This window comes from Filicampus tigris, chromosome 1, assembly GCF_054856515.1.
Source record: "Filicampus tigris isolate MCC_2025a chromosome 1, RoL_Ftig_1.0, whole genome shotgun sequence".
In the NCBI taxonomy this organism is placed as follows: domain Eukaryota; kingdom Metazoa; phylum Chordata; class Actinopteri; order Syngnathiformes; family Syngnathidae; genus Filicampus; species Filicampus tigris.
The window spans coordinates 14,816,431-14,841,062 of record NC_141217.1 but is presented as its reverse complement, the minus strand read 5'-3'; the positions used below and the strand labels follow the sequence as shown (position 1 = coordinate 14,841,062).

Sequence of the window (24,632 nt, the reverse complement as noted above, 5' to 3'; positions counted from 1 at the left end):
ACACCGGAAATGGATTGTGCCTGAGGCGATAAAAGTACCGGTACTCACACAATGTATTTATATTTAAGCACATGTACTTGTGTGTGATTTTTTCAGATAAGACAGATTTTTTTTTTCCTTTTATGCTACCCCAAGACACATGAATTTGCCACAATTCATTTTAACTCTCATTCAACATAAATTATCTTAAATAATGACATGGATGGGGAATATGTTGCATCTCTAAATCTGTCGGTGTCATTGGTAATGCTCCCTGGTTCACAAAACAGGGACTCACAAGTTGTTGCTGCTCTGCCTGTTTTTTTTTTTTTTTGTTTGTTTGTTTGATTGATTCATGTACTGTATTCTGTTAAGTCTCCAAATTTCCATGGGCGACGTCATTGTTGTCATCCAGGGAAAATGGGGAAAAGAAGGCAGCAAGCCTAGTTTCACAAAGCTAAAGTTGTCTCCATATGTCCGCTTTCAATTTTATGAAGTAAAATTAAAAAAAAAGAAAAACAAAAAAATACCCAAATGCAGAGAAATTTACTTAAGTATAACTAAATATTTGTACTTTGTTACTTGCTCTTCATAAAATTGCCCAGTTGCTGTTATTGCCTGATGGAACTGTTGTTGTAATGGACCATTGACTGTTTTAAATAGTTTTAATTATTGCTTAATTTTTTTAGGTCGGGTTCTCCACATTGCAGTGGCCTTTGCACGGACCAGGGGTCATCAACCTTTCAGAAACAGAGCTACTTGTTGGGTACTGACGAATGGGAAGGGCTACCAGTTTGACACACACTTCTGAAATCACAGATTTGCTCAAATTACCTTTAAGTATTATTTTTTATTACTAACTAATGACATGACATATATAAATAAAACTGCCTTGCCTTCATCTATATGAAGACACTTTTCATGTTAATGATCACAATAAAGATCAACAATGATTTGACACGGAAGGAAACGGATGAAAGTCCATGTGCAACACTTTATTTACATCTCTGCAAGTGTTTACATTTTCAAATGATCACTCCAACAACATGCATAAGAAATCACAATGTCCCTTCACAGTTGAGCTCATTTTAAAACAGGCGGGGAGGCTACTCATGTAGTCCTTGGGGGATGCCTTATGCCTGCTTGCACCATGTTGGTGAACTCCTGCACAATACTCTGCATTCTTGTTCTCTCAGAGAACCAGCGAGGCTGCACTCACTTGTTTTAAGACAGTATTGGAAGATGAGAAGGACATTTTCACATCCCAGCAACAACTCAGTGATGAGGTATGCAAATGGAATAACAGCACTCGTATTTTCTCTTGAAGTCAGTAGCACTTGAATGTCAGATTTGTGTATGGCGACTCACCACCACACTACTGTACTGTCCCTTTAAAAGTGCCGATGGATCGCTGCCAACAGGGAAATGCTGCAAAATCGCTTCGTCATCATTACACAGGGAAATAAATAAGTCACAGTAGAGATGAAACCCTATCAGTTATGATTTGAAGCATTTGCTATGCTATTGCTAATAGATGTAATTAAGTAAAAACAACAATAATACAGTGCATCATACAACAACGTATGCAAGATACAACCATTTCAAGTTTCTACATAGGCATCCATCCCCAAACAGTCTTTTCAAGGAAGTGGAGCAACTATTACAAATATTTGACTTAGGCTGTTTCCTCTTTGAGTTCCTGAAATGACAAAACACATACCATTAGAAGAAGTAATATAGGAGCAGACTTTCCCTGATGATGCAATAGTGGAAACCTTTGTGCTTTTTTTTGTCACCTTAATTGTCTTCCACACCTCAGCCCTCTCCTCCAGGGAGACAGGCTCTTTATCCAGGCGCTCCAGTTTGGGAATGAGAGTCAGGACATATGGTCGGTAATCTGTGGTCCCGTCGAGTGGATTCTCGGAGAGGACCACGACTCGCAGGGTTTTTGACACAAGGCCAAGAGCCCGCAGACAGGTCTCATCGAGGAAGTCGTTGCTTCTGTGGGAGGCAGAGAGATAGAGAGACAGAGACAGAGACAGAGAGAGAGAGAGAGAGAGACACACAGGAATGTTGATTGTTGTGCTTTTTCTTATTGTGACATATACTGTATACCTGATATTGAGGTACTGGAGACATTTCATGTTGGCGCTGAGTCCGTCCAGATTTGCAAGTTTGTTGTTACGGAGATGGAGAGTGGTGAGCCTCTCTAACTTCTCCATGCCCTCAAGATTTGTAATAAGATTTTGGGCCTCGAATGCGGAGCAAGAACACAATCACAAAAGCGAAGCCAATGCATTTTAGTCAAGCATTATAACCGACTTTTTACCAGATATAATCGCTGCAGATTGGGAAGGTTGATGCCATTCGTTGTTGTCAAGCGGTTTCCTCTCAGCTCCAAAGTAGCCAGTTTGGAAAAAAGGCAACTCTCAAGCCCATTTAATCTCTGTATACGGTTCCCTGCAGGAAAAATAAAGGACACACTTGATTTGCAGACAAAAATATGTTTATGGTTTAGGGCGGTTATTCAGATGAATTCATCAACCCAACCTGACAGATTGAGATTCTCCAAAGCTAGTCCAACAAGACCTTCCACCTCAGTGAGCCGGTTTGCTGCCATACTCAACCACTGCAGGTAGGCCAACTGAGAAAAGGTTTGTCCTTGGAAGCATGTTACATAATTCTTGTCAATCTAAGAAATAGTCCAGTTTGAACTTCAGTTAGAGCAGTGGTTCGCAAACCTTTTACAAGTGCCACCTCGAAAAATGCTAACACTCCCAAGTGCCACCATATATGACCAACATTAAAATACAGTAACATATTATTAACCTGAAACAATATACCAGTGTGAAAACTTCAGTAACTAACATAACATTACGCACAATTTGAACATCAACATTGCACTTAAATACAGGAAGGGGGAAAAAAGTAGCCTACTGCACAACTAAAAGCTTCATTTTAATGTATTTGACTGCAGTTTAGGTTTTAAATGTACATTTTATTCGTATTTCATTCAGTGACTCTTTCTTGTACTACTAGTTGTACCAACCCGTACCACATTTGAAGAATCACCGCACAAAAGTGGAAGACACAGTGTCATTTTTTTTTCTTGATAAGAAAAGACCTTGCCTTGAGCCAAAGAAGCTGAGTGAGGGATGACAGAGGCGAAAGGTCAGAAATGCGGTTGTTGGACACGTCCATGAATCGAAGGTGAACGTAATTGCTGATCGCAGCCATGTCACTTAGTCTTCTAAATTGAGTACAAGCACAGAAGTGGAGGTTTAGGATTGAACAAATTTGCTGTTGGCAATTGTGCCCTCTTACTTGTCCTTTAGGACGACTTTAATGAATGCGTGTCTCAATCCATTTCCTGTTCGGCACAACAGAGACAGACCTGGGATTATAATATCTTGATCCAAGGGGCGAATCTGTTAATAAAACAGAGGGATGCATCTTCACAGATTTCAGAGGCAAGGGGGTTCACACTGAACAATTTTAACTATTTGTAGTCATTGAATTAATTGCATGCGCGTCGCCTTTCTGGGTGCCCTGGGTGACCAATTAAATTTGTTTTTGTTTTAGCAAAAGCAACAATTACTTTAAAATAATAAAGATTACATGTATACGTATAAAAATACGAAAAAATATCGGGGGGGGGGGGGGTGTTGGGTTGAATTCAGTGCAAATATTGAAATTTTGAGTGATCTTATTTTGTGAAAAAATGTACAACCCCGCTCCCCTCCTCCTCCAGCATTCACAATAATTTGCCCATCCTTGATATAAACAACCAACAATTCACAACTACACCTATGGACAAACCGCAGTCTGCAGTTGACCTAACTTGCCTGTTTTTGGATTTTTTTGTGAAGGCTGGAGTACCTGGTGAGTACTCGCAAAAACCGGGCAAATGCAAACGGAACAAGTACACAGCACAGGAATATGTGCTCGTCCTTCGCGGAACTACACTTATCCTGCCCAAAAATAAATAGTAACTTAAAGCCTAAATAAAACAATAGCTTATAGCCTACTTGTGATCAGATGATGATTGTGGTTGGTCGTGTCTTTTAAGCAGACGATCGTCGTTATTTACCTCGACTGCTTCTTCGTCCTCATCTTGATTTTCTTCCCCGTTTTCCACATCCGACGACACAGATTCCTCGTCCATTTGGGTCAGTCATCTGCAATTTTGTCACAGCTCTAGAGGAAATGTTAACTCTAGATAGACATTGTCCGTCAAGGTCCCGTTTCCAAGATGGAGTTGCGAGTGTTGTCCGTTGCCATGGAGACAGAAACCAGCAGTATACCAAAACATACATGTAAAATATATAAATACGCAGTAGGCTATATGTATGGATATATATATATATATATGTATGGATATATATATATATATATTCTGAATTTCTGACCAGTAGTGTATATATGGTCAAATGTACATATTTATACAGCTGCTTATTTACATACCACATCATTTCAAAGACTCAACATTTCAGGTGGTACGACCACACAGTGTAATTTCCTTGTTTTAGGCTGACGAGCACATTTATTTGTGTCTATTATTCCAGCACATGCTTTATACCTTAACTGGTACCATTTTTGTTCACATTTCTGCCTTGTGCCTTGAAAACAAGGCATAAACAGCAGAACATTTTAATTATTTTTTTAGGTTAATAAATGCACAATAATGCACACCTGTGGTCGAATGAAAGAAACTTGTAGGGACAAAGATTCACACTTTTTTTTTTTTAAGTTTAGATTTCTCATTAAAAAAAAGTCAAAAACAAATAAAGTACATATACAATCCTATACATTATTTCATTCTAACAGTCACAGAACAAAACACTAAAAATACAGCCTCCTTGAGAAACAACTATGAATAACAGTTTGAATTCATACCTGTAAAATAACATACTTTTCCTTAAGTTCCTCTCTTAGTGGTAAAAATAATGTACATGCAATTAGTATTGTACACAGTACTATTAGCAGTCATTCACTGAATGACAAGGCGTAAAGCATTAAATGAGAAGTCAAAATCTTTCTTGACAATAGGTTCTATGCAGCCCACTAGTCCAACTAAACACAGCAGGTTGATTAATATTGTGTTTGTGGAATATGGATGGAGCAGAAAAATCAACCCGTTTTCATCCATCTTATGTGATGTTTGCAACCTGAGCCGTTAGGCACCGTGATGTCAATTTCAATCGACAGCAAGTGGCAAAATGGCTGCACCCTGAGATGGATGAAAACGGGTGGATTTTGCTGCTTATTCCACAAACGCAACAAAAATCTGAATATCATATTTAGACGAGTGGGGGTACATAGAACTTGTAAAGAAAGGTTTCCACTTGACTTCCTCTTTAAATTAAGCAAAAAAAAATCATGGAGCATAGACTGTAATTAGAAAACATCATTGACTGCAATTGAGAGCGAGCTTGTCAAACAAGCAGGACTTGGCATCATCAGGAAGGAAAAAAAAAATGGTGACATTCTGTCATCCTCAGCTGGATCAGTTAGTGACAAATGTGAAGTTAGCCAAATGTGAGAACACCTTATGGACAAGTGATAGAATTAGTGAAGTGTAAAGTGTCTGTCCTCGTCCTGCCAAGGACAAGTCGGCGTTGCAGCGTCACAGCTCATTGCATTTGCATATTGCGCAACAAAAGTCCTTTTTTCACACCACCCTGGAGCATTCTGGCACCAAGGCTAGAGCCTGTGATCCCATCACTAAAGAGAGGGGCAGAGTTAAAAGACAGGCAAAATAGTAACAACATGAGAAAAAAAAATAAGTCGCATAAAATGTGTATGCATATAGTAATTAAAATTCCACACTTTAGAATACTGCAATTGAATGTGAGGGAGAAAACTGCAAAGTAGTAAATGACATAATTGTGATTCTGACAGCCTCAGTTAGGAGGCTATGGATTTTGAATGATTGATAGACTGAATTTAAAAAATATATATTTCTTTTTATGGCATTTTATGTAATTTCTTGCACTGAATCAGAATTTTCCTGTGGAAAAAAAAACTGTGAAACATCACACAATGATTGGGAAAAAAAATAGTGGAAAGGCTTACATGGCACTTAACTTCCTCTTCTTGGAATCAGGAGATTGGAGCCCATCCGTTCGTTTCTGTAATTAAAAAAAAAAAAAAAAAAATAGACCATCATGGCATTAAAATTAACTGTGTATACAGTTATACAATACATATATAGAAACTATGTTGCCATGTGTCTTTTACTGGTGGTGTTACTGCTCCGACAAACCTCTTTTCCTGCAGCTTCTTGCAATCTTCTTTGCTCTAGATTTTGCTGAAGGGAAACAGGATAAAAAAAGCAACTTTAGAAAAAATGATTGTAATGCTACAATACTTAATACTCCATCACAACATCTTTTTAGGGGACCTAATTATATGCAATGGTGCCTTGATATATGAATTTAATTGATATCGTGGCCACGCTTGCAACTCAAAACAAAATTTCTGCAATGTTTTTCAATGAGGAAATTAGCACTCCAGTCCATACGATTGTACTTACTAAAAAAAAAAAAAAACAGCAATAACAAAGAGAATGTACAGAATGAAAGTTTGTGCATAATGATTGATTCATTGCGGCCCCTTTTAGTGTGCATGATCAGAGGGCAGTAAATTTAAGTCATGCAGACGCAAACTAAGAGTTACTGTGACTCAGTAAATTGCAGTACTGTTAATGAGATGTTTTGCAGAGGATAAAGAATATATGCCTGTTGCACGGGATACCATTACCAGTACCGTACCCCGATTTTTCGGCATCAAAAACAGCTCGATACCATTTTTTTTGTTTAACGTCGGTATTTAAAAAAACTAAACCAAAAAAAAAAAAAACACGTATACATTGATATGTATACATTATGCTAACATAAAAATAAAAATGTAGGTATTGATCTCATTATTTAAAAAATGTTGTTCTTAAAATCAGAATTGGCCAATTCTGTTTCCAAACAGCTCAGAGGCTATACAGCTGCATATCTGGCCATGAAAATGATCATAACCGGCTCAATACTGCATTACAATATATGTCACACTAATGGCTTTATAAACCTCTGTGCAATTTTTTTTTTTTTTTTTTAATCTGAAGTTCTTTGTCATTTCTAATTTTGCCGCTTTTAGATTTTTGTCGAGGTACCGTTTCAGTACCGGTATCGAGGTATTTTATGCAGATATAGTATTGAAGTGAACATTTTGGTATTGTGATAACACTATATGCTTGTGAATATTACTATCCTATATCTATCTATCTATTTTAAAAACCTGAAATGTAATTGTTTTTGTTTTATTAGTGTGACCACAAACTTCCATGGGAGTGCCATTGAACATCTTAAAGCCTTGTTTTTCATGAATTCTTGCCAGTTTTTGCTTGCGAGTCAAAGCAAAAAATAAATAAAAAATTAAAAAAATCTGCCGACAGCTTGTATCTTGAAAACTCGCAAGTCAGGTCACTTGTATCGTAAGGCACTAAAGTACTGCAATTGGACAATACTAATCTTTGTAATAGCATGACAGTAAACAAACCTTATGTAGTTCAGAGAGCTGCTGGTGCCGAATCAGGGCCTCTTTGCTGGGAAATTGCCTCCTACACAGCAGACAGGCCAGTTTCACCCAGTCAGTCATTCTCCCTTCCTTCTCATCTTTATCGCCTCCATCTTCTTCGCTGTCACTTTCCCCACTGTAGGCTGGGACGAGACCCAGGTGCTGAGGAGGGGGTGACTACAAGGAAAAAAGACACACTGTGAGGCGAATCTGCTACAAAAGCCGACATCAAAACAGACAAACGGCGCACGTAAACATACTTCTGCTTGTCTGAGATGGTCCAGAAAAATTTGAGGCCGTTCTGAAAGCGCCCCCTGAGGGACAGAAGAAAACATTCAATGGGTTAAGCAAATAAACAAATGTTTACTATCAACTATTTTTTTCAATAGCTTTACAGATTACTGGCATACTAATTATTTGTATATCTTGGGTCAACATATGAGTTATGTGAAAGGATGCAACACCTTTTTCTCCAGAACAGCATAACCTGCATCAGCACTGGCAGATTCTCTGCGATTTGTGGAACCGGACGCAGGGGAAGGAGAGACAGAGCGCACGTTCTCCTTGTGTCGGTTCAGAGTCTTGGCCCAACGCTCCATATCTTTGGCAATCTATTAACACAAGCCCAACAGGGGGGATACGTTTAGTACCATGCAGTCAAGCTCTTCTCTGTCCTTTAACACAGGTGATGAATTATGCGCATTGTCACATTTATTATTCCCATAGCGGAAAAAGCCGAGGTGTGAATTTATTTTGTGTGAAAATTCACCTGTTGAGCGGTTTTACTTTTGGGCTTATCTTTTTTCTCTTTGCTGCTAAGGTTCGCAAACATCGAGTCTGTGTGGGCTGCACGATCACCACTGGGAGCACCTTCGGTGTTTGACTGTTCTGAAGCTGCAGGAATGTATGTGTGCTTGTCGCCCTCCCAGTACATGAACTGCTGAGTGTGAGGGTTGTAATAGTACTGCAAAAAGAGTCATGAATGATAATCAATGGGTCACAATATTACTGAAACTGATTTACTGAACTTCCAGCAGAGTTATTTTATTTTTGTCACAGTGTCTTTACCTGGGAGTTTGGGTCATAATAGAGTCCTGTCAGTGGGTCGTAATAATAGCCTGAGCTTTCATCATATTGATATGTGGTTACATCGGGCACAGCTAAAGCAAAAAAAAAAAAGAATTAATAAAAAACACTGGAGTAGTAAACATGTATTTGCAGACAAACAAAGTTGATGAGGTGGCACTTACGATATTGCTGGAGCTCCTGTGCAGTGCCTGGTGTTGCGGGCTGGCTGGAAGTAGCTGGCTGTGGTTTTCCAACTATCTCAACCTTTAAAATACAACAGACATGACAGGGCGACACAGCTCAAGCCATGCAATATGATGCATGGCAGTGGCAGATTAAAAAAGGTTAAAAAGTACCTTGGAAGCAGAAGCCTGAGCTTGAGGCTGCTGCGCGACAGCTATCCCGGATGCCAATGCTTCACCTGGAACCACTGCAGCTGCATATGTCAAATACAAATACACACATCCATACCGAAGACGTTATATTATCGCTGTCCTGTGAAAAACACTTATGTCCAATTTAGGATTTTTTTTTTTTTCACATTAATGCGATGTCTGTAACGCGGAAACATCATTCATGTAAAGATACAAAAATGTAAAAAAAAAAAAAATGGACATAAATGTTTATCACAAGACAGCAACGATATAATACATATGGGAAATATCCCATCATCAGATAGAAACCTGGGGTAGCTGGTGCCGAATAAGCCCCCCTCAGGGGTGCTCCTGTACTGGGCAAAGAAGCAACCCTGGAGTCCGTCGGGACTTGAAAATGTTGGCCATCCGACAAAATGTAATCATTCCCATCCTGGCCGTATGTTATTGCCGCTCCCTGCTGGTACATCTCTCTGTACTCTTGGCCTTCACCTGAACCATTTTGTGCAGCCTGAGGATGAAAAACCCAAAGTACAAATAGATGTGACTACAATGTGGAAAAAAAATATAGGAATAAATACAGTAAGTGTCCGTATTAAGGATTTGCAGGCTAAAAAAAGCACATGAAAGCAACGGGTGATTGTGTATTTCCCAACAAGTGCCTGAAGAATTTCATTCTCATAAGGCGCAAATTTCGTGTACTTTTTTTTTTTTATTGTTCTTTTTTCCTTAAATAAAAGAGTTTAAGAAAAGCGGCGTTGGCAAGTCAGCTACAAGTTACCTGCGTGACAGCCCACTGTGCTGCAGCAATAGCGGTGCTGGCCACCGTAGCAGCACTCACTCGACCGCTGTCCGCCAGAAAAACGTCACTGACGAGGGGAGGGAAAAAAAAGGTTTCACATTGACTACATCCATTTTCTATAGTATTTGTCCTCAATGGGGTCACAAGTGAGCTGGAGTTTACCCCAGCAGAAGATAGGGATACCAGTCTTTTTATTTTTGGGACCTAAATTACTTGTCGCTAATACCAAAGCAGTTTTTTTTGCATTCAGAAATGTTTTTGTTATTCAAAACTCCAGATAAGACCAAACCTCACATGCTGACTTCTATTTTTGGTCTGCAATTTTTAAGTGTGTCACTTAGTTGAATTTCACAATACTGTATTGTCTCCATTGGCCATGTGCAAACATGCGCTTACCGTTTGGAGCCTTTGGCAAACTCCACCACAATCACCTTTCCATCAATAGAAAGAGGCTGTTTGAGAGCCTGCAAGATCTGGAGCAGTTGAGATGCCTCCTAACGACAAAACCCAAAGGACATGCAGTGACTACAGCCAGGGCATCACTTTGAATGGATGAAGGTCTAATCTCCACACAATCACAAACATCTGCTTCAATCCATGCCATTTGCTGCTCCTTACCACAATCGTGGAGAGCTGCAGAAAAGCAAAGCCCCTGTTGAGATTGGTGTGCTTGTCCTTGATGAGGCGAATGTTGGAGGGCGTAAGTGTGGCAAACGAGACCAAAGAAGATAAAATGGCTTCCACCGTTGTATGCGGTCCAAGGTTTCTGAGGATCAGCGCTAGTTTGGAGGAGGAAATAAACGACAGTGTTAATGAATAAGAAACCCGGAGGTAACTACTAGCATAAAATCACCTTCACTTGGTTCTCTACGGATAACAAGATGGGCACACAACATGACTGCTTTTGCTCCACGCCTTTTCACTTACTGTCATTGGCAACGTCTGCCTGCTGAGTAACTTGACCCGTTGAGTGGACGGCAGAAACTGAGGAATGAAAGGGTGCTGGTAGGGGCAGCAAGCCTTGGGATCCCTCCTTTTGAAGACCAAGAGCTGGATCTTTGTGTATCTGGGGCAACTTCAGCTCAGCTTCTGAAAACAGGCAGAATATCTCCTTTACCTTATGCGACAATATTTTGTAGTGGGGACAACACAGGTCGGTTCATTGTTACCTGATTTGGGAGCACTGCATTTGAAGCACCTTTCTCTCCTTTTAAAGTTTTGCACTCCACACTGTTGAGATTTTTTTTTTTTTTTTTTTTAAGACAAGACTTATTGTTAAAAGAAATAATGCAGAACCATGACTGTCATACATGCATGCCCATGTATTCAAACACAACCTTGTTGCAAAGCCAGTCCTCATTAGCTCGTGGTTTGGGGTTGCTGTAGTGCATCGACACCCGATGTCCAAGAATCAGTAGCATGCCCTGAAAGAAGTAGAGAGAGGGAGGGGGAACAGTGGATGACTATGAGCAAGAATTAGGCCACACGCATCAGAGTGAGGCCTCATCTCTGAGAACGAATGAGGGGGACCAGAGAGGGAAAGAGTGAGACAAAGAAACCTGACTGAAAGACAGAAGACAACAGAGAATGGCAACCTTCAGCTTTAGGGAAGTTTGTTTGATGCCGTCTTTTTGCGTTTTACGACACTATTCACCTGACCCAGATTAAGTAGTAGTTTGTTATGTACTACGCAGTTGTAAAGATCAGAATAATAGCAGTGTTTAAAAAGCCAGTAAAGCTCAAAATCTTCATTAATAGCTTTTCCATACACAGGCTACACAGGAAAAAAAAACACTAATCATTCTTTATTCCAATTTAAAAGTTGTTCAAATTTGGCTGTTCATTTTACTTTAACTCAAACATTAATTGAAAAAAACAACACCTAAAGAGGCAATTGCACAACATTTTTGGACATATGGAAGCAGAAAGTACGACTGATCTTTTGGCAGTTGGAAACATTGAATCCAAGCCACAATACACTGAAGACAGCGAAGCGTGGTATACGGGCTGTTTCTCATACTTTGGTGTATCAACGGCACAGCAGGCATCCTAGATCACTTTCAATACATCAGAGCAGCTTCTTGGTTCCAGACCAACAAGATTAACGTTCTCGAGTGGCCAGCCCAATCCCTGGACCTTAATCCAATATAGGACATTAAAAAAAAAATTCTGTTTCTAGGACCAAAAAAAAAAAAAGACCCTGGGCGGGAACATCACAGCTGCCAGAAGTTGTTTCACTCGGTGCAACAGAGATGTGAAGCAGTTCTCAAACAAATTCATAATCAATGAGCCACAAGAAAGAAGAACCTATATGGATTATTCCAGCTAATGAGTTTCTAAACAAAACAAAAAAAGGCCAGATTAATGTTCAGTTTTCTTCACTTTCTTTTAACCCATTAAGGCCTAAAGCGCCTGGCTAAACAACTCTCTAAAACCGAAGGTCGTCTTTGGAATCACCCTCGAAAACCTGAAGTTATCCCGGAAATTGAACACCTAGAAAATAATCAATATCTCAGCCCTTGTAGCAGATAGTAACATAATTCCAAAATGAAATTGAAATCTTAGACATGTGGATTTCAAACCTGCCTGAGTTTATTAATTGTTACTATTTCAATCGAAGATGCAAAAATAATGTTTTTTATTGGGTTTTTTTATCAGCGCAAAGCTCATCTGTTTTCTGAAGCTGAGCAATGATTGGCTGTTACCTGAGCCCTGAGTAGTTGTGATGTCATTGTCAGTTGACAGAAAGTGACAAAATGGCCGCCCCCTGAGATAGCTAAAAAAAAACGGGCGGATTTTGCCGCTTAACTCATACTCCACAAATGCTATACTAATCAGAATGTGATGTTTAGACTAGTGAAGTCACATAGAACATATTATTGCAAAGAATTGTTTTGGGTTGACTCCCCTTTAAGGAATAACACATGATACGTTTTTTGATTCAGCATAGAATGTGCAATGTTCCCAATACATTCCCATGTACGGAAATAAAAGCTATTGAGAGGATTTTGAGCTATATTCACAATTTACCGACTATTTTTATTCTAAAAACAACAGCAAAAATCCATTCCATAGACTGGATTTTAAACTGAAGAGCGAAAATAAGAACAATATGATTTTTTGGGGGGTGCAGGGGGGGGCCCAAATAAGTTATTTTTTGCAAGTTTACCCCAGACCAGTTCCAGACATGGTTTCCTCATGTATCAATCCAACGTAAGAATTACCTACCTGTCACACATTCTTCGTGAGCAAATGACATGCTATAGTCTAACGTGAAGCAGGCGTGATGTGACAATACATTTGTCTTGCCCATTGCATATATGTGCGTGTCATGTGTGTATGGGAGAGTGACCTGGTTGGTCTCCATCCAGCGGGTGGCCTCCTGTATGAGATTAAACTCGACGAAGGCGAATCCTCGGCTCTGACCTGGACACCGCCCAGCGCCATGGTTACCGAATAACAACAACAACATAACGCAGTGAGGGGTTAGTGCTTTGTGTACAGAGGAGAGAGAGACCCTGTAGCAGCACTAACAAAATCAACAACCGCTCTCCCTTGGAATGAAGAGGCTTGACAAGTCACTTGGAGAGCCACTGTTAAAAGATTCTCTGCAAGGTGAGGAGGACACAAGGTCCCGTATCTTGGTGGCCAAAAGGAGGGAGTGGGAGGGAGACTCCTGGCCACTCCCCAGGTTAAGTTGGACCCACATGCCAACACAAGTGAGACACGCACATGGCCAAGTTTCAGAGTGCAATAACTTGGGCGAAGAAAAAAAAAATAAAAAAAACTCGCTGGATGGCCCGCTGTGGTTATGTTTTTAATATTTTTAGCTGCCACATTAGTCAAATAATCTCACAAAGCGAGAATGGTTTATTTGAGCAAAAATAGATCAACGTAATGACTGATTTGCGTAATTCTGTGGGAGGCTTGGATGACGTAAGCTTTTACCAAATCTATCCGCAAGCAAAGAGTGAAGCGTTAACGTGAAAACTCAAACAGTGATGACGTATGAAGTCGCGACGAGGGAGTGTTCGCCGAGAATATCTGCTATGTGTGCTCATAACTTTATTGTCTGCGTTTTGTAATTTGAGGTGTTCAATAAAGATTTTTTTTATGAAGTGTTCATCGAGAATTGTGTTGAATAAACGGGACCACCAGGTTGGCTTGGAAAAAAAAAATGTGCAAAAATCCCACGTTGGAACATGGAGACCTGCGACAAATAAGAGGAAGCAACCACTGTATCTACACATTCGCTTTTATGGCTAAATTTAGCTGTTGCATCTTTTAACCAGGTGTGCTCTGTAGTCCGGAAATTACGGTAATCAGAAAGAGTGGGAAAGGTAGAGTAGCAGTGTGTGGCTAATTCTGATAACACACAGCACAGGTGACCAGTTAGGTAGGAACCATGAATCCAAATGGATACTTTTTTGGGGAGGGGTTGGTATATGTAATGCTCACAATATTGCCAAGTACTTGCAGAACCTTGACTGTAGTAGTCGTAAACGCAACTACGACAGCAAACGCGGTGACACACTTCGACAGGCTAGCTTTTGTCAAGTCATCCAGGAGGTTTGTGAGCATTGTTCATGTACTCGCTCACGCAGAGATGGCAGAATAATGAACGAACAAAGAAGGCACGGTGAAGAAGTGACCGCTTTGTCAATGCATAATTCGTTAATTACCTCTTGTAGGGCTGGATTATAATGGAGAAGTTCCCTAATTACGCCATGTGTCTGGTGAATGCAATGTATGCTTAAAAAACAGTGTTGTGATGTGCATGTATTTTTCCTGCATTGAAAACGAGGAGGATATGTTTGGTGCTCAATGTTATGCTAATGAAAACGAAGTTTAGAAAGTATCCTGATGAAATGGCTAGCAAGGGAATCCGTGGGAGAACTACACTGGTCAACAGCAAATCTTAATCAAAAGGTGTCTTTGTTTATCCCTAAACATATTTTTGACGCTGATTTAAAAAAAATGTCCTTACTTTTTTTTTCTAGCACATAAGATTTATTTATTTTAAAAAATATATATTTTTTTAGATATTTTCATTTTTTGTTTTTAAGTTTGACCTATCACAGCTTGTGCAATACGGATTTTGACATACGTTGTAATTGTGTAACTGTGAGATTTAAGAACAAAAATCCACCTGTTGCTGAACCTAAAACCTATTCCATATATTACTAAATATAATGCATATAACATTACTGTCATTATGAAAACCTAATGTGCTAGAGAAAATTGCAGATTCGTGTTCAAAGCATAAAATTCGCTGAGAAAAGTTTACTTGCATCAGTAGCAGTAAAATTTGTTGACCAGTGTTATTTAAAAAAAAAAAAAAAAAAAAAAAAAAAAGAAAATTTGAAAAGGACAACGGACAAGTTTTCTCACCTGAGGATTTGTTCCTCATGAGTCGAACCTCTTTTGGCTGGATCTCCTGCTCTTGAAGCGCTGCCCAGATCTGTCGACACATTGATGACATCATCATGGAGGGAAATCCAAAATGAGGCCAGCAACATACACACACCTCATTGGCAGTGGCGTTGGGTGGCAGCATGCGAAGCATTACAATGTTGCTGGGCCTCTGGTTGTAGTCCAGATCAGCACGGTAATCCTGGTCTCTTTGCTCCAACTCCTCATGAGACAGGTCTGGCTCACAACCACTACGGCCATGCTCCTCTGGCTCAGCTGGAAACATCTGAATCAAGGAGGACTAATTAACAACCGAGAGTGGCAAGTTAAAAGTTACAGCTGCGTTCCCCCCTTACCCGTCTCATTCCCGCTCCTTGAGAGAATCTGCCCTCCTCTCGGTGCCTGTTGAAGTTGTGCTCCATCTGCTCAGAACAGGCCCCACCTCGGCGACCCCAGTTTCCTTCGCCGCTGCCTAAATGTCGGGTCGAGTTCTCAGGAAAGTTTCTACCTTGTTTTCTCTTTCCCCTTCCCTCTGACCCAGTCCGTAGCCGTTCAAAATCTCTCTTGGATCTCTCCTCGTCAAATCCATCAGTTGAGGATTGAGAGCAAGGCGGCCACAGGAGCCCTTTGGCCTCACAACCACCATCCCCTCTCTGAAGAAACCCTTGGCGATCTTGGAGGTGACCTGGTAAGACTTCAGAGGCGCACACAGATGTTTCGTCGTAGACATAGGGGCCGTCCTCCTCTTTACGGACATCGTATTCTGTTTCTATCGCCTCGTCATCTTGGCCAAAACCACGGTAGTCCATGTCCTGAAAGTTGTGGTCATCATGACTGCTGCCATATCGCCCCATGCGATCACCTCGCCCACCACTGAACACAAATAAAACATGGGAAGACTTGTCTGACAGATCCTTTCATTCACGGGCAACGATGTAGCCGAGAGGATAACTCACCTTCGCTCAGTATCCATCCCGTATCCACTGGCGCTAGTCTCTGTCTTTGTTCATCAGCATGAATAACCTGACGTTATGACAACATTTGACTGGATTTCAATGTGAGGCAAGCAATGAATTCATTAACAACGCAGAAAGTCTGCAGACTAGAGGTGCAACAATTCATCGACAACTCATCTAGTCTCAACTCATTTAGAGACCTTGTTTTATAAAAAGTGACCATATCCTCTGAATTTCAGACTCTCAACATGAAATATTCTCTGATTTCTGTAGCCCTCAGTGAAAGCGGACTAACTATCTTTGTGTTGAATTAAAATAAAACATGTCTACTTTTACTTTGGAAAACAATTATCATAATTTTCACGTATTTCCTGACATGTTAAGTGAATCATAATTATTTTGGGAATAATGTCCGGTTTTTGAATAGAGGGATGGAAATGAAGACATTTAAACAAAAATAATCTAATTCATTGATTAATCAACAACATAATCGACAGATTAATCAATTATTAAAATAATCATTGGTTGCAGCCCTACAGCAGACATTTTCGTGAACTGGTGCACAAAGTAGTGCACATCGTTTACAGTAGGTATGAGTGTATCTCTAGCTAACTGTCGCCAATGTTCACTCAAAGAGCCACAATCATGTTAGCGCAATTTGAGAGGCAATGGAACTGTTTTCTACATTATTCACCTTACCACAATACACCACTGTAGATAACGTAGAACACATGTCCTAGTTTTAATTAGAACTTCCTTTATTTTTTAAAGATAAAGTACATGTATTGTAATTGTCAGACAACATATTCTGAATTTAAAGTTGACAACTTTTAGGTGAGCAAAGCCATTTTTCAAATCCATGAGCAGATATTTATTACACATTGTTCTATTATTCTGAACATTTTATGTAAATTGGTCAATCCAGAGACATTTTTCGGGACCATGTTACTCCGTCGTGATGGCTCATATTTTCCATCGCTTCCAACACTTATTTTATGTGTTTTACCAACTACAAATGCCCCTTAACTGTGCTATATGTATTCCTTACAATGTACTTGATCAACTTATGGAGTGTTTGTTCATTCTCGGCTTTTTGTTGTTTTGTTTTTTCTTTGCATTTATGAGTGCCAAATTAAACGACTCATCACCTAACCACCATCTGAAAACTGTCACTTGACCCTTTGTACGTTTTTGTAAACCTGGGCCCATGGCTTCTATCGTGTCTGTTTAGCAAGCTTTCCGACGTTACCGGCGTACTGGGGAAAAAAAAGCTCACACTTAAAATTTCAACCCCTATTTTTTTGTATTATTATTTTGCATTTATACATTGGCAACCGGTTTAAAAGAGTCATAACTTCTTAATATATGCCACTGAAATATTATACTTGTATCACTTGAATCGTCTTAAAGTAATATTTGAAATTTTACACACACCTCTACACAGTACTGCGTAAGGCGTGCACACACAGGTAACCTTACGTCTTAATTTTGTCATCGGGTTAGCCGGTGCAGTTATGTACTAAAGAGTGCAAGACGAGGGTTGAACCAGTGTGAGGAAAGTCGTACTGATAATACAAGCACATAACCTTTCAAATATATTCAACAATGACGTATGGCGGTCATCTTTTAGCCGAAAATGCTAACTAGTGTGAGGCATGCTAGCAAGTTGTCCTCACTGGCGGCAGTGATCGCAGACATGGCGACAGACAGATGAAGTTTGTGGGAAGACTTACCAATTTTTTATGAAGCCGACGCTCACTAAATCAACACATCAGCACTCCAATTAAACTGAATGTTTTTATTTCGAGCGAACGCTAGAAAATGGCCACAGTAAGGGAACGTTTCAGTGGGACGGAACAGCGTCCCACTCTGGCCCGTGATTGGACAGCAGCTACACTAAAGTGGAAGCTAATTGGACGAAAAGAGAACAACGATGAACTGCAAGCCAATCACCGAAAAACAGAGGTACTGTGCTATGCTCAGGGACGATCGTGATGCTTACATCTTCACACTTCAGGAATTACGATCACATTAAATTATTAGAGCAGGGACAGCTGTTGAACCATGAAACTGGCAAGTTAAGGGACATTATGCATTCTAATCACAATTTAAACCAATTCCTATCTTGTTAACATGTCCAGTGACATGCTTCTGCCCAAATCCCCCAAGATTCAAGATTTTATAACACTTTTCACGTTTTTTAAATACTTTTGCTGAAATAATGTTTTGGGGTGGTAGTCCTTTCTAATGCAAATAAGACACTGCTCACCCCATCCAGATCTTTTGCAGAGGCTGAAAAGCAAGTGGTCCATTTGCCAAATTTGCCACTATGCACTCCTCTGGTGAGTTTTCCCCAAAAGTCCAACAAGTAACTAGCGACAACAGTTGTGCTTTTAAACAGGCAGTTTCTGTAAAGATTCACTAGCTTGTGGAATTTGACACTTGCTGAGTGGGCAGGCACTCAAAGGCCCACCTATTAGTATACAAGCTGTATAAAAAAAAAAAAAAAGAAGGCAAATTTCCATGTATTCGTTTTAAAGAAAACATGCACATTACAAACAGAAAACCCCAATACCAGCTTTATTTGAGGAAACAAAATATTCCAAGCAGTCACGGTCCAAAAACAAATGACAAATATCTGATATCCCACCCTCCAAAAACCTTGCACCCCAAGCTTGACCCCTTCGATGAATTAAATGACTATGCTTATAAATGATGACCTAAACATATAATAGCAGGATTAATTGAGAGATAAAACAAAGAAAATTACAGTTAACATAAAAAAGTCAAAAAAGAATAGTGACAATCAAGGAATTCTGAATTCATAAATTCAGTCAAAAGTAAACGCATCATTAAAATGTCCTTACAAGGCCTTGTGAGACATACAGTACGTCTTGAATTTTTAGAAATAATATTCGATTTAACCACACCACTCATGATTAGCACTGATTAAAACAATCAAATCTTAAGTGTGCGCACACACACAAAGGTCCTAAAAGTCACAAAATAATTAACCTGATTGCACCTCTATTTACGTACTGTATATGTCTTTCATCAAGTGGAGCTTTGAATATCACTCCTGAGAGGCTGTTAATTCCTTTACCAGCCCGAGCCACAAAATACGGCTTTCAGGAGTAACTTTGGCATGGAAATAAGGGGTTTTCGATCCGTGTCGCTGAATGCCTTTCCATAGCACTAGCACGTTTTAGACAAGAGAATAATGTACACACATTCACTGCATGCAGACCTGCACTGGAGAAAACGAAGCACCATATGGCCTCACACTCAAATTCACTACTGTATAGTTACGTTTTTCGCGCGCATGTGTGTGTGTGTGTGTGTGTGTGTGTGTGGAGGGGGGGAATATCTCATACAATCTGGATTAGGCATCCCCCTGCATAGCGCCCGAGTCAGTACATAGGCTAACAATAACAGAGGTAAAAACACTATACTACAAATGAGGAATGACACCTCATCCAAGTTCTAAATGTTTTCCTCTGCGCTTTACTCAGCCCTCCTGCTGCTCTCAAGGCACTATGTGTAGGTGACACCATCATTAAAAACACTTAGACTTTGTCTTTACTCAAAACCTCATATATATATCTCACTTATTTGACCTGTCAGATGTCTCCATTAACTTTGGTCTGGTAGACCTTTTTCTGTCTCCATTCCTAATATGGCACATTTGAACCGCTCGATGAATATACTTAATCCCTCCCTCCCATATGTCCTTCTGACTTCTCGACAGTTCTCATTAGACCCAAGTTAAACGGTATTATACAGGCCAGGGACCAAAAGTTTCACTGTGTATCAATTTACGTCAAATCTGCCTGAGCTTGCTGATGTGCGATGGGTGATCAGAAATTGAGTGTCCGTACAAGTTTTTTTGGGCCCTCCCCAACATCCAATTCTCAATGCAAGCTCTCCAGCCGCACTTAAAGGGTAACTTTCCATTGTGCCACAGCCTATAGCAGAAGGCAGATGGACTTTTTGCCACGTTTCTTGGCCTGCAACGCGGCTCGAGTTGCCATCTCAAAGACTTCCCGCACACCTTCTTTGGTTTTGGCGGAGCACTCCTGGTAGCCATAGGCACAAATGCGGTTTGCCATCTCCTTGCCATCTTCATATCTAACTGGCTCCTACAAAAGATTTTAGAGACAATGTTTATATTTTGACTACTACAGCAACGAAAAATACCCAATGTTGTCAATTCCTTCACCTGTTTCATTTTCGCAAGCTCCCGTCTGGTGTGCTCGTCGTTGCGCAGATCTTTTTTATTACCCACAAGGATGATAGGAACATTTGGGCAGAAGTGTTTCACTTCTGGCGTCCACTTTTCTGGAATGTTCTCTGTCGGGAGATGCGCAGCAATCAGCAATTAAGTTACATTAATCTGGCGAAGGTTCAGGATGCAAGTGTTGCACACACAGTACCTAGACTGTCTGGACTGTCTACAGAGAAACACATGAGAATAACATCAGTGTCAGGGTAGGAGAGAGGTCTCAGTCGGTCGTAGTCTTCTTGACCCGCAGTATCCCAAAGTGCTAGTTCTACCTGAAATTTGAATGAGAGACATTTTAGCATCAGAAAACATAGGCTGTGTCCAAATTCTTAGGCTTCGTGCTCCGAAGCCCGAATCTGAAGATCACATGACGTAACTTCCAGCGCACGCCAACCACGCGCCAGTGTGCAAATTTACGCGGCCCTTGAAGCTAGCCTCATAATCTGGCATTCGTTTCCATAGAGATGGGCCCTGAGCAAAGCCTGCTTCGGAGCACACTTTCATAGGTTACATTGCTTCGCTCTTCTTCTACAACGCTGTACGCCGCTCTTCGACTACTCTTCAACACTTCAACTTAAACGTCTCTTCTCCCAGTCCAGCAGACTAGAATTACACCCACAAAGGCAGAGCGTTGCCAGCTGTGACCACAGTGTGAAGTTTAACACCCAAGACAGATGTCACTACACATCTAATTTTATTCGAGGGACAACCTGCTTTGCCTGTGTGAACATGCACTTTGGACACAGAAACGTCTGCAGCGGAGAATCAAACGCTGAACCTTAGAACTGTGAGGCAGATGGGCTACCCCCTACTATTTTTTTAATCTAGTCAAAACACAGTATATATTTGGAGGCCCAAATTTGAAAATCAATATCTCACCTGTTTGACATCCACTTCAATGTCGGCCACATAGTTCTCAAACACTGTGGGGACATAAACCTCTGGGAACTGGTCCTTACTGAAGACAATGAGCAGACAGGTCTTTCCACATGCTCCATCTCCAACTATGACCAACTTTTTCCTGATAGCAGCCATCTACAGGAAGGATTTTAAAACAATGTTAGGCGCATGGCACTACTTTCCACAAAGAAGAGCTTTTTTATGTCTGTTTCAAGCCTATTATAATCGCTGCTGTATGTAGCACTGCAGTGAAGCATGAGGAAGCGCACTCAGTACTGCATGATTCAATGTAATAATTGGACATCACTGAAAAGTAGTTTGTCGAAACTAAATATTATTATTGTTGTTATTATAGTAGAATAATGACACTGCTTTAAAATTGGACCCAGTTACGCAAGTGTAGTGTTGTCCAGTGTGTGGCTGATAAGTGGCAGAAAAAATAAACATGTTCAGTGTCTTTGGCCACGATATCCCTCCAAACCACGTAGTGATCGTCATAGCCATTCTCACGATAAAGTCAATGTTTTGAATCCCACAAGGCCATCATCGTCCAGCTTCCAACCGAAAGCCATCTGTTGTTTTGACAGACAACTACGTACCACTTTTTATTGGCCGGGCGTGCCAAAAGGACTTACGGGTTACAAGGAAGGTTCGCTCGACAATGCGAAGGTTCACGGGAAAACAGTAAATGCAAATTTGAAAGTACTGCGGTACGGCGTCCCTTTCCGAAAGTGTACAGTAGCCTGGGCCTGTCAACCCGCTAACGTTAGCAAGCAGTGGGGCTAATGCTTGGATCATGGATTGATTGATTTACATAATCGGCAATCGGCGGATACGTTCTGACATGAGGAAAACATCAAACCAAACCGCATCTTTGTACTTGTAGGCAGTACAAAACCTCGTTTAAAGTTTGAAAACTGTCGCTGGAAAGAGTTACCGCTTGATGTTTCTGCGTCCGCCTTTCCTCCTCTTCCTGACCGATTGATTGACTCCGCCCATCATTCAAGCGCATGCGCGTATGACGTCAGACACGCAGCAAGGGTGTCAAAAGGTTTGTTTTTGTTTGTTTTTCTGTGGTTGGGCCATTTTGACTGTCAACCCGTATAGATTCCAAGTACTTAAATTCAAGTACTGTACTCGTCGTCAGTACCGCGTAGTCGCGTACTGACACTTGATTACTCTTGCATTTATGATGAAAACGTGTTTTATTATTATTGAGGTTATTATATATTGAAAAACACAAACTTTTCTTGAAAATGGCAAAAATAAATAAATGAAAAAAAAACCCTGAAATATAACACTCTTTTTAAATTCTAGCATCAAACTACATGTTTTGTTGTTATTGTTTTGTTCTTGCCACACCTCATAAATGTGGATTGTAACAAGGCATTTCAATTATGTGGCGACTGACACTGTTGGACAGTAGATAAGAGAGGAAGAAGAATGTACAGTGTGGCGGATGTAAACAAGTAGGCATACAATGTACCTTGCCTCAAGTAAAAAGTCAGCTGCGATAAGATTCAGGGATAAATGGTAGACAATGGATCAATTCATGAATGAATGCAGGTGTTAAAAAACAAAGTGATAATCCATCTTCAATGCCGCTTGTCCTCATTAGGGTTGTGGTTGAATTGGAATCTATCCCAGCAGATTTTGGACGAGTGGTGGGGTATACCAGGAAGTGGTCACCAGTCATTTGCAGAGCACATATGCACAATTAAGAGTCTTCAATGAACCCACCCTGCATGTTTTTGTAATGTGGGAGGGAGCAGAGTACCTGGACAAACCGCACGCAAGCACACAGGGCAAGAACATGCAAACTCCACACAGGTAGGCGGAGCTGAGATTTGAACCTCCAGACCTCAGAACTGTGAGGCATACATGCAAAACAAAAGACCACAAGGACTCAAAATGTATTTTGTCAACATAATAAAATATTAAGGGGACACTTGGGTGAGCTTAACATTGGCACTTATATAATAGGTTTGCATGTAAAAATGACATTAGTACTAAAATGCCCACCTCAAAAGACTCTCTTTTGAGGAGGTCTTTTTTTGTGATTAGGTTTACGACAAATTTCCCAGTCCCACAAAGGGGCGTGGCTTATGTTATGTTTTCGGTCTCAGCGGTCTACGTCACGCGAGGAAGGCACGCTTGGTAACATTGCTCGCTTTGTCAGTTCTGTTGTCGGTGACCTATCGCCACCAAAATGCAAATGCACATTACTACTCTTGTCCACTTCAACCTGTGAAAGTATAAAAGTGTTCTGCACAATAGTTTGGATTTATTGACATAAAATGTGATCTCATCATGATCACCTCCACAAAATTAAAAATACCGTGGCGATTGCTCCTCGACTTTCACAAGCTGAAGCGTACAAGAGCATGAATGCGCACACGAACCCCGACTAGTTATATTTCTGACATTTAGTGACGCTAAACTTGTGTCAACTCTCAGGAGATAGACGGCGGCTTGCAGCAGCAGCAGCAGGCAGATTGGAGCTTTACGCCCCCCTCTTCCCTCCCGGCTAAAGGTAGGTAATGGGACAGCTAATAGCAACAACTAGCTTCAGGCCGTTAAAACAAAAGGCGTTAGCACAACAACATTAGCTCCTTACTGTCCGCCCAGCGTGTGGAGGTGAAGATGAGCCTGTGTCTTCATGTCGCCTCGCAAGCAGTCGCGCGCAGTGTCCCTGTTTGCTTGCTTGCTTGCGGCCGCCACCTTCTGCCCGAGTGAAGCGGCGTGAGAGTGACGAAAGCCCTCATCGAACAGCGAACAAAAATTTCTAGCGAGGCTGACTGCACAGCCGAGTGTGGCCGCATTGGAACGTCCCATTTCGGCTGTTACCTTCCAAATTGGACGGCGCGTTGTCGGTCGAAAAACTGTGGCCATTCCTCATCCAAATAAATGTGCACGTCTACTCATTCCCACTTCAGTCTCTGAAAATATCCTGACTGGTGTTTAATGCCTCACCCGTCCTAGGGTTAAGGTTAATACTTTTGATAGGTTGTAGTGGTCATTAGTAGAGATGTCCACATAAATTTTGGTGCCAATTGATCGCCATTTTTGGACGTTACAAGCAATAAAAGTACAATGATTTCCAATGGAGGGTTTGGAATCGGTTCCTCGCGTGGCCCCGGCGAACAAGGATAGAATGGTAGGGGGCGCGGCCATTGTACTCATTATCAAGGGGCGTTATTTATGGAGTTACTTATTTCCTAATTTCTCCAAAATGAATGGCTAAAATAGAAAATTGCAACTCTTTTCATTTTCCTGATCGAAAAATATACAAA

The 24,632-nt window shown here is 40.7% G+C and overlaps 3 protein-coding genes and 1 long non-coding RNA gene across 5 annotated transcripts; 1 reads left to right on the top strand and 3 right to left on the bottom strand.

Moving 5' to 3' along the window:
• Positions 1-953: 953 nt before the first annotated feature.
• On the bottom strand, positions 954-4,368 carry lrrc23 (leucine rich repeat containing 23). 2 transcript variants are annotated; one of them, XM_086051193.1, is made up of 8 exons: positions 4,070-4,368; positions 3,304-3,407; positions 3,109-3,229; positions 2,530-2,671; positions 2,309-2,439; positions 2,095-2,231; positions 1,776-1,980; positions 954-1,678 (listed from the first exon to the last, which is right to left on the bottom strand). In XM_086051193.1, exons 1-8 carry the CDS (start codon positions 4,142-4,144, stop codon positions 1,655-1,657), a joined length of 939 nt encoding a protein of 312 aa, XP_085907319.1. In that variant the 5' UTR covers positions 4,145-4,368; the 3' UTR covers positions 954-1,654. The 2 variants fall into 2 exon arrangements, with proteins under 2 accessions (XP_085907319.1, XP_085907407.1); XM_086051281.1 differs by having other exon boundaries at positions 2,530-2,623.
• Positions 4,369-4,491: 123 nt separating this feature from the next.
• rbm10 (RNA binding motif protein 10) lies at positions 4,492-18,592 on the bottom strand. The gene is made up of 23 exons (XM_086050655.1): positions 17,891-18,592; positions 16,158-16,224; positions 15,558-16,074; positions 15,317-15,487; positions 15,181-15,250; positions 13,142-13,215; positions 11,127-11,213; positions 10,959-11,019; positions 10,717-10,878; positions 10,408-10,568; positions 10,186-10,283; positions 9,769-9,856; positions 9,297-9,498; positions 8,970-9,049; positions 8,796-8,877; positions 8,614-8,705; positions 8,315-8,509; positions 8,010-8,156; positions 7,806-7,859; positions 7,528-7,722; positions 6,245-6,289; positions 6,055-6,110; positions 4,492-5,703 (listed from the first exon to the last, which is right to left on the bottom strand). The coding sequence occupies exons 2-23, from the start codon at positions 16,172-16,174 to the stop codon at positions 5,613-5,615; spliced, it is 2,745 nt and encodes a 914-aa protein (XP_085906781.1). The 5' UTR covers positions 16,175-16,224; positions 17,891-18,592; the 3' UTR covers positions 4,492-5,612.
• Positions 18,593-18,720: 128 nt separating this feature from the next.
• On the bottom strand, positions 18,721-22,363 carry LOC147152955 (rho-related GTP-binding protein RhoA-C-like). Its single transcript, XM_086051409.1, has 5 exons — positions 22,277-22,363; positions 21,319-21,474; positions 20,591-20,711; positions 20,377-20,507; positions 18,721-20,296 (listed from the first exon to the last, which is right to left on the bottom strand). Exons 1-5 carry the CDS (start codon positions 22,349-22,351, stop codon positions 20,123-20,125), a joined length of 657 nt encoding a protein of 218 aa, XP_085907535.1. The 5' UTR covers positions 22,352-22,363; the 3' UTR covers positions 18,721-20,122.
• Positions 22,362-23,811, top strand: LOC147152954 (uncharacterized). Its single transcript, XR_015089549.1, has 3 exons — positions 22,362-22,390; positions 22,987-23,169; positions 23,797-23,811. It is a non-coding gene; the product is annotated as an uncharacterized LOC147152954 (long non-coding RNA).
• Positions 23,812-24,632: the final 821 nt, after the last annotated feature.

Coding starts and splice junctions, on each gene's coding strand:
- lrrc23 (XM_086051193.1), bottom strand. CDS start 4,144: ATGGACGAGGAATCTGTGTCGTCGGATGTGGAAAACGGGGAAGAAAAT. Junction 2,440..2,529: donor GGAGAATCTCAATCTGTCAG/GTTGGGTTGATG, acceptor TTTTTCCTGCAG/GGAACCGTATACAGAGATTA. Junction 1,679..1,775: donor AGGTGTGGAAGACAATTAAG/GTGACAAAAAAA, acceptor TTGTCATTTCAG/GAACTCAAAGAGGAAACAGC.
- rbm10 (XM_086050655.1), bottom strand. Junction 6,290..7,527: donor AGCTCTCTGAACTACATAAG/GTTTGTTTACTG, acceptor GTTTCCCTTCAG/CAAAATCTAGAGCAAAGAAG. Junction 6,111..6,244: donor AAGAAGCTGCAGGAAAAGAG/GTTTGTCGGAGC, acceptor TTTTAATTACAG/AAACGAACGGATGGGCTCCA.
- LOC147152955 (XM_086051409.1), bottom strand. CDS start 22,351: ATGCGCTTGAATGATGGGCGGAGTCAATCAATCGGTCAGGAAGAGGAG. Junction 20,508..20,590: donor AGACAGTCCAGACAGTCTAG/GTACTGTGTGTG, acceptor ATCTCCCGACAG/AGAACATTCCAGAAAAGTGG. Junction 20,297..20,376: donor AGCTTGCGAAAATGAAACAG/GTGAAGGAATTG, acceptor AATCTTTTGTAG/GAGCCAGTTAGATATGAAGA.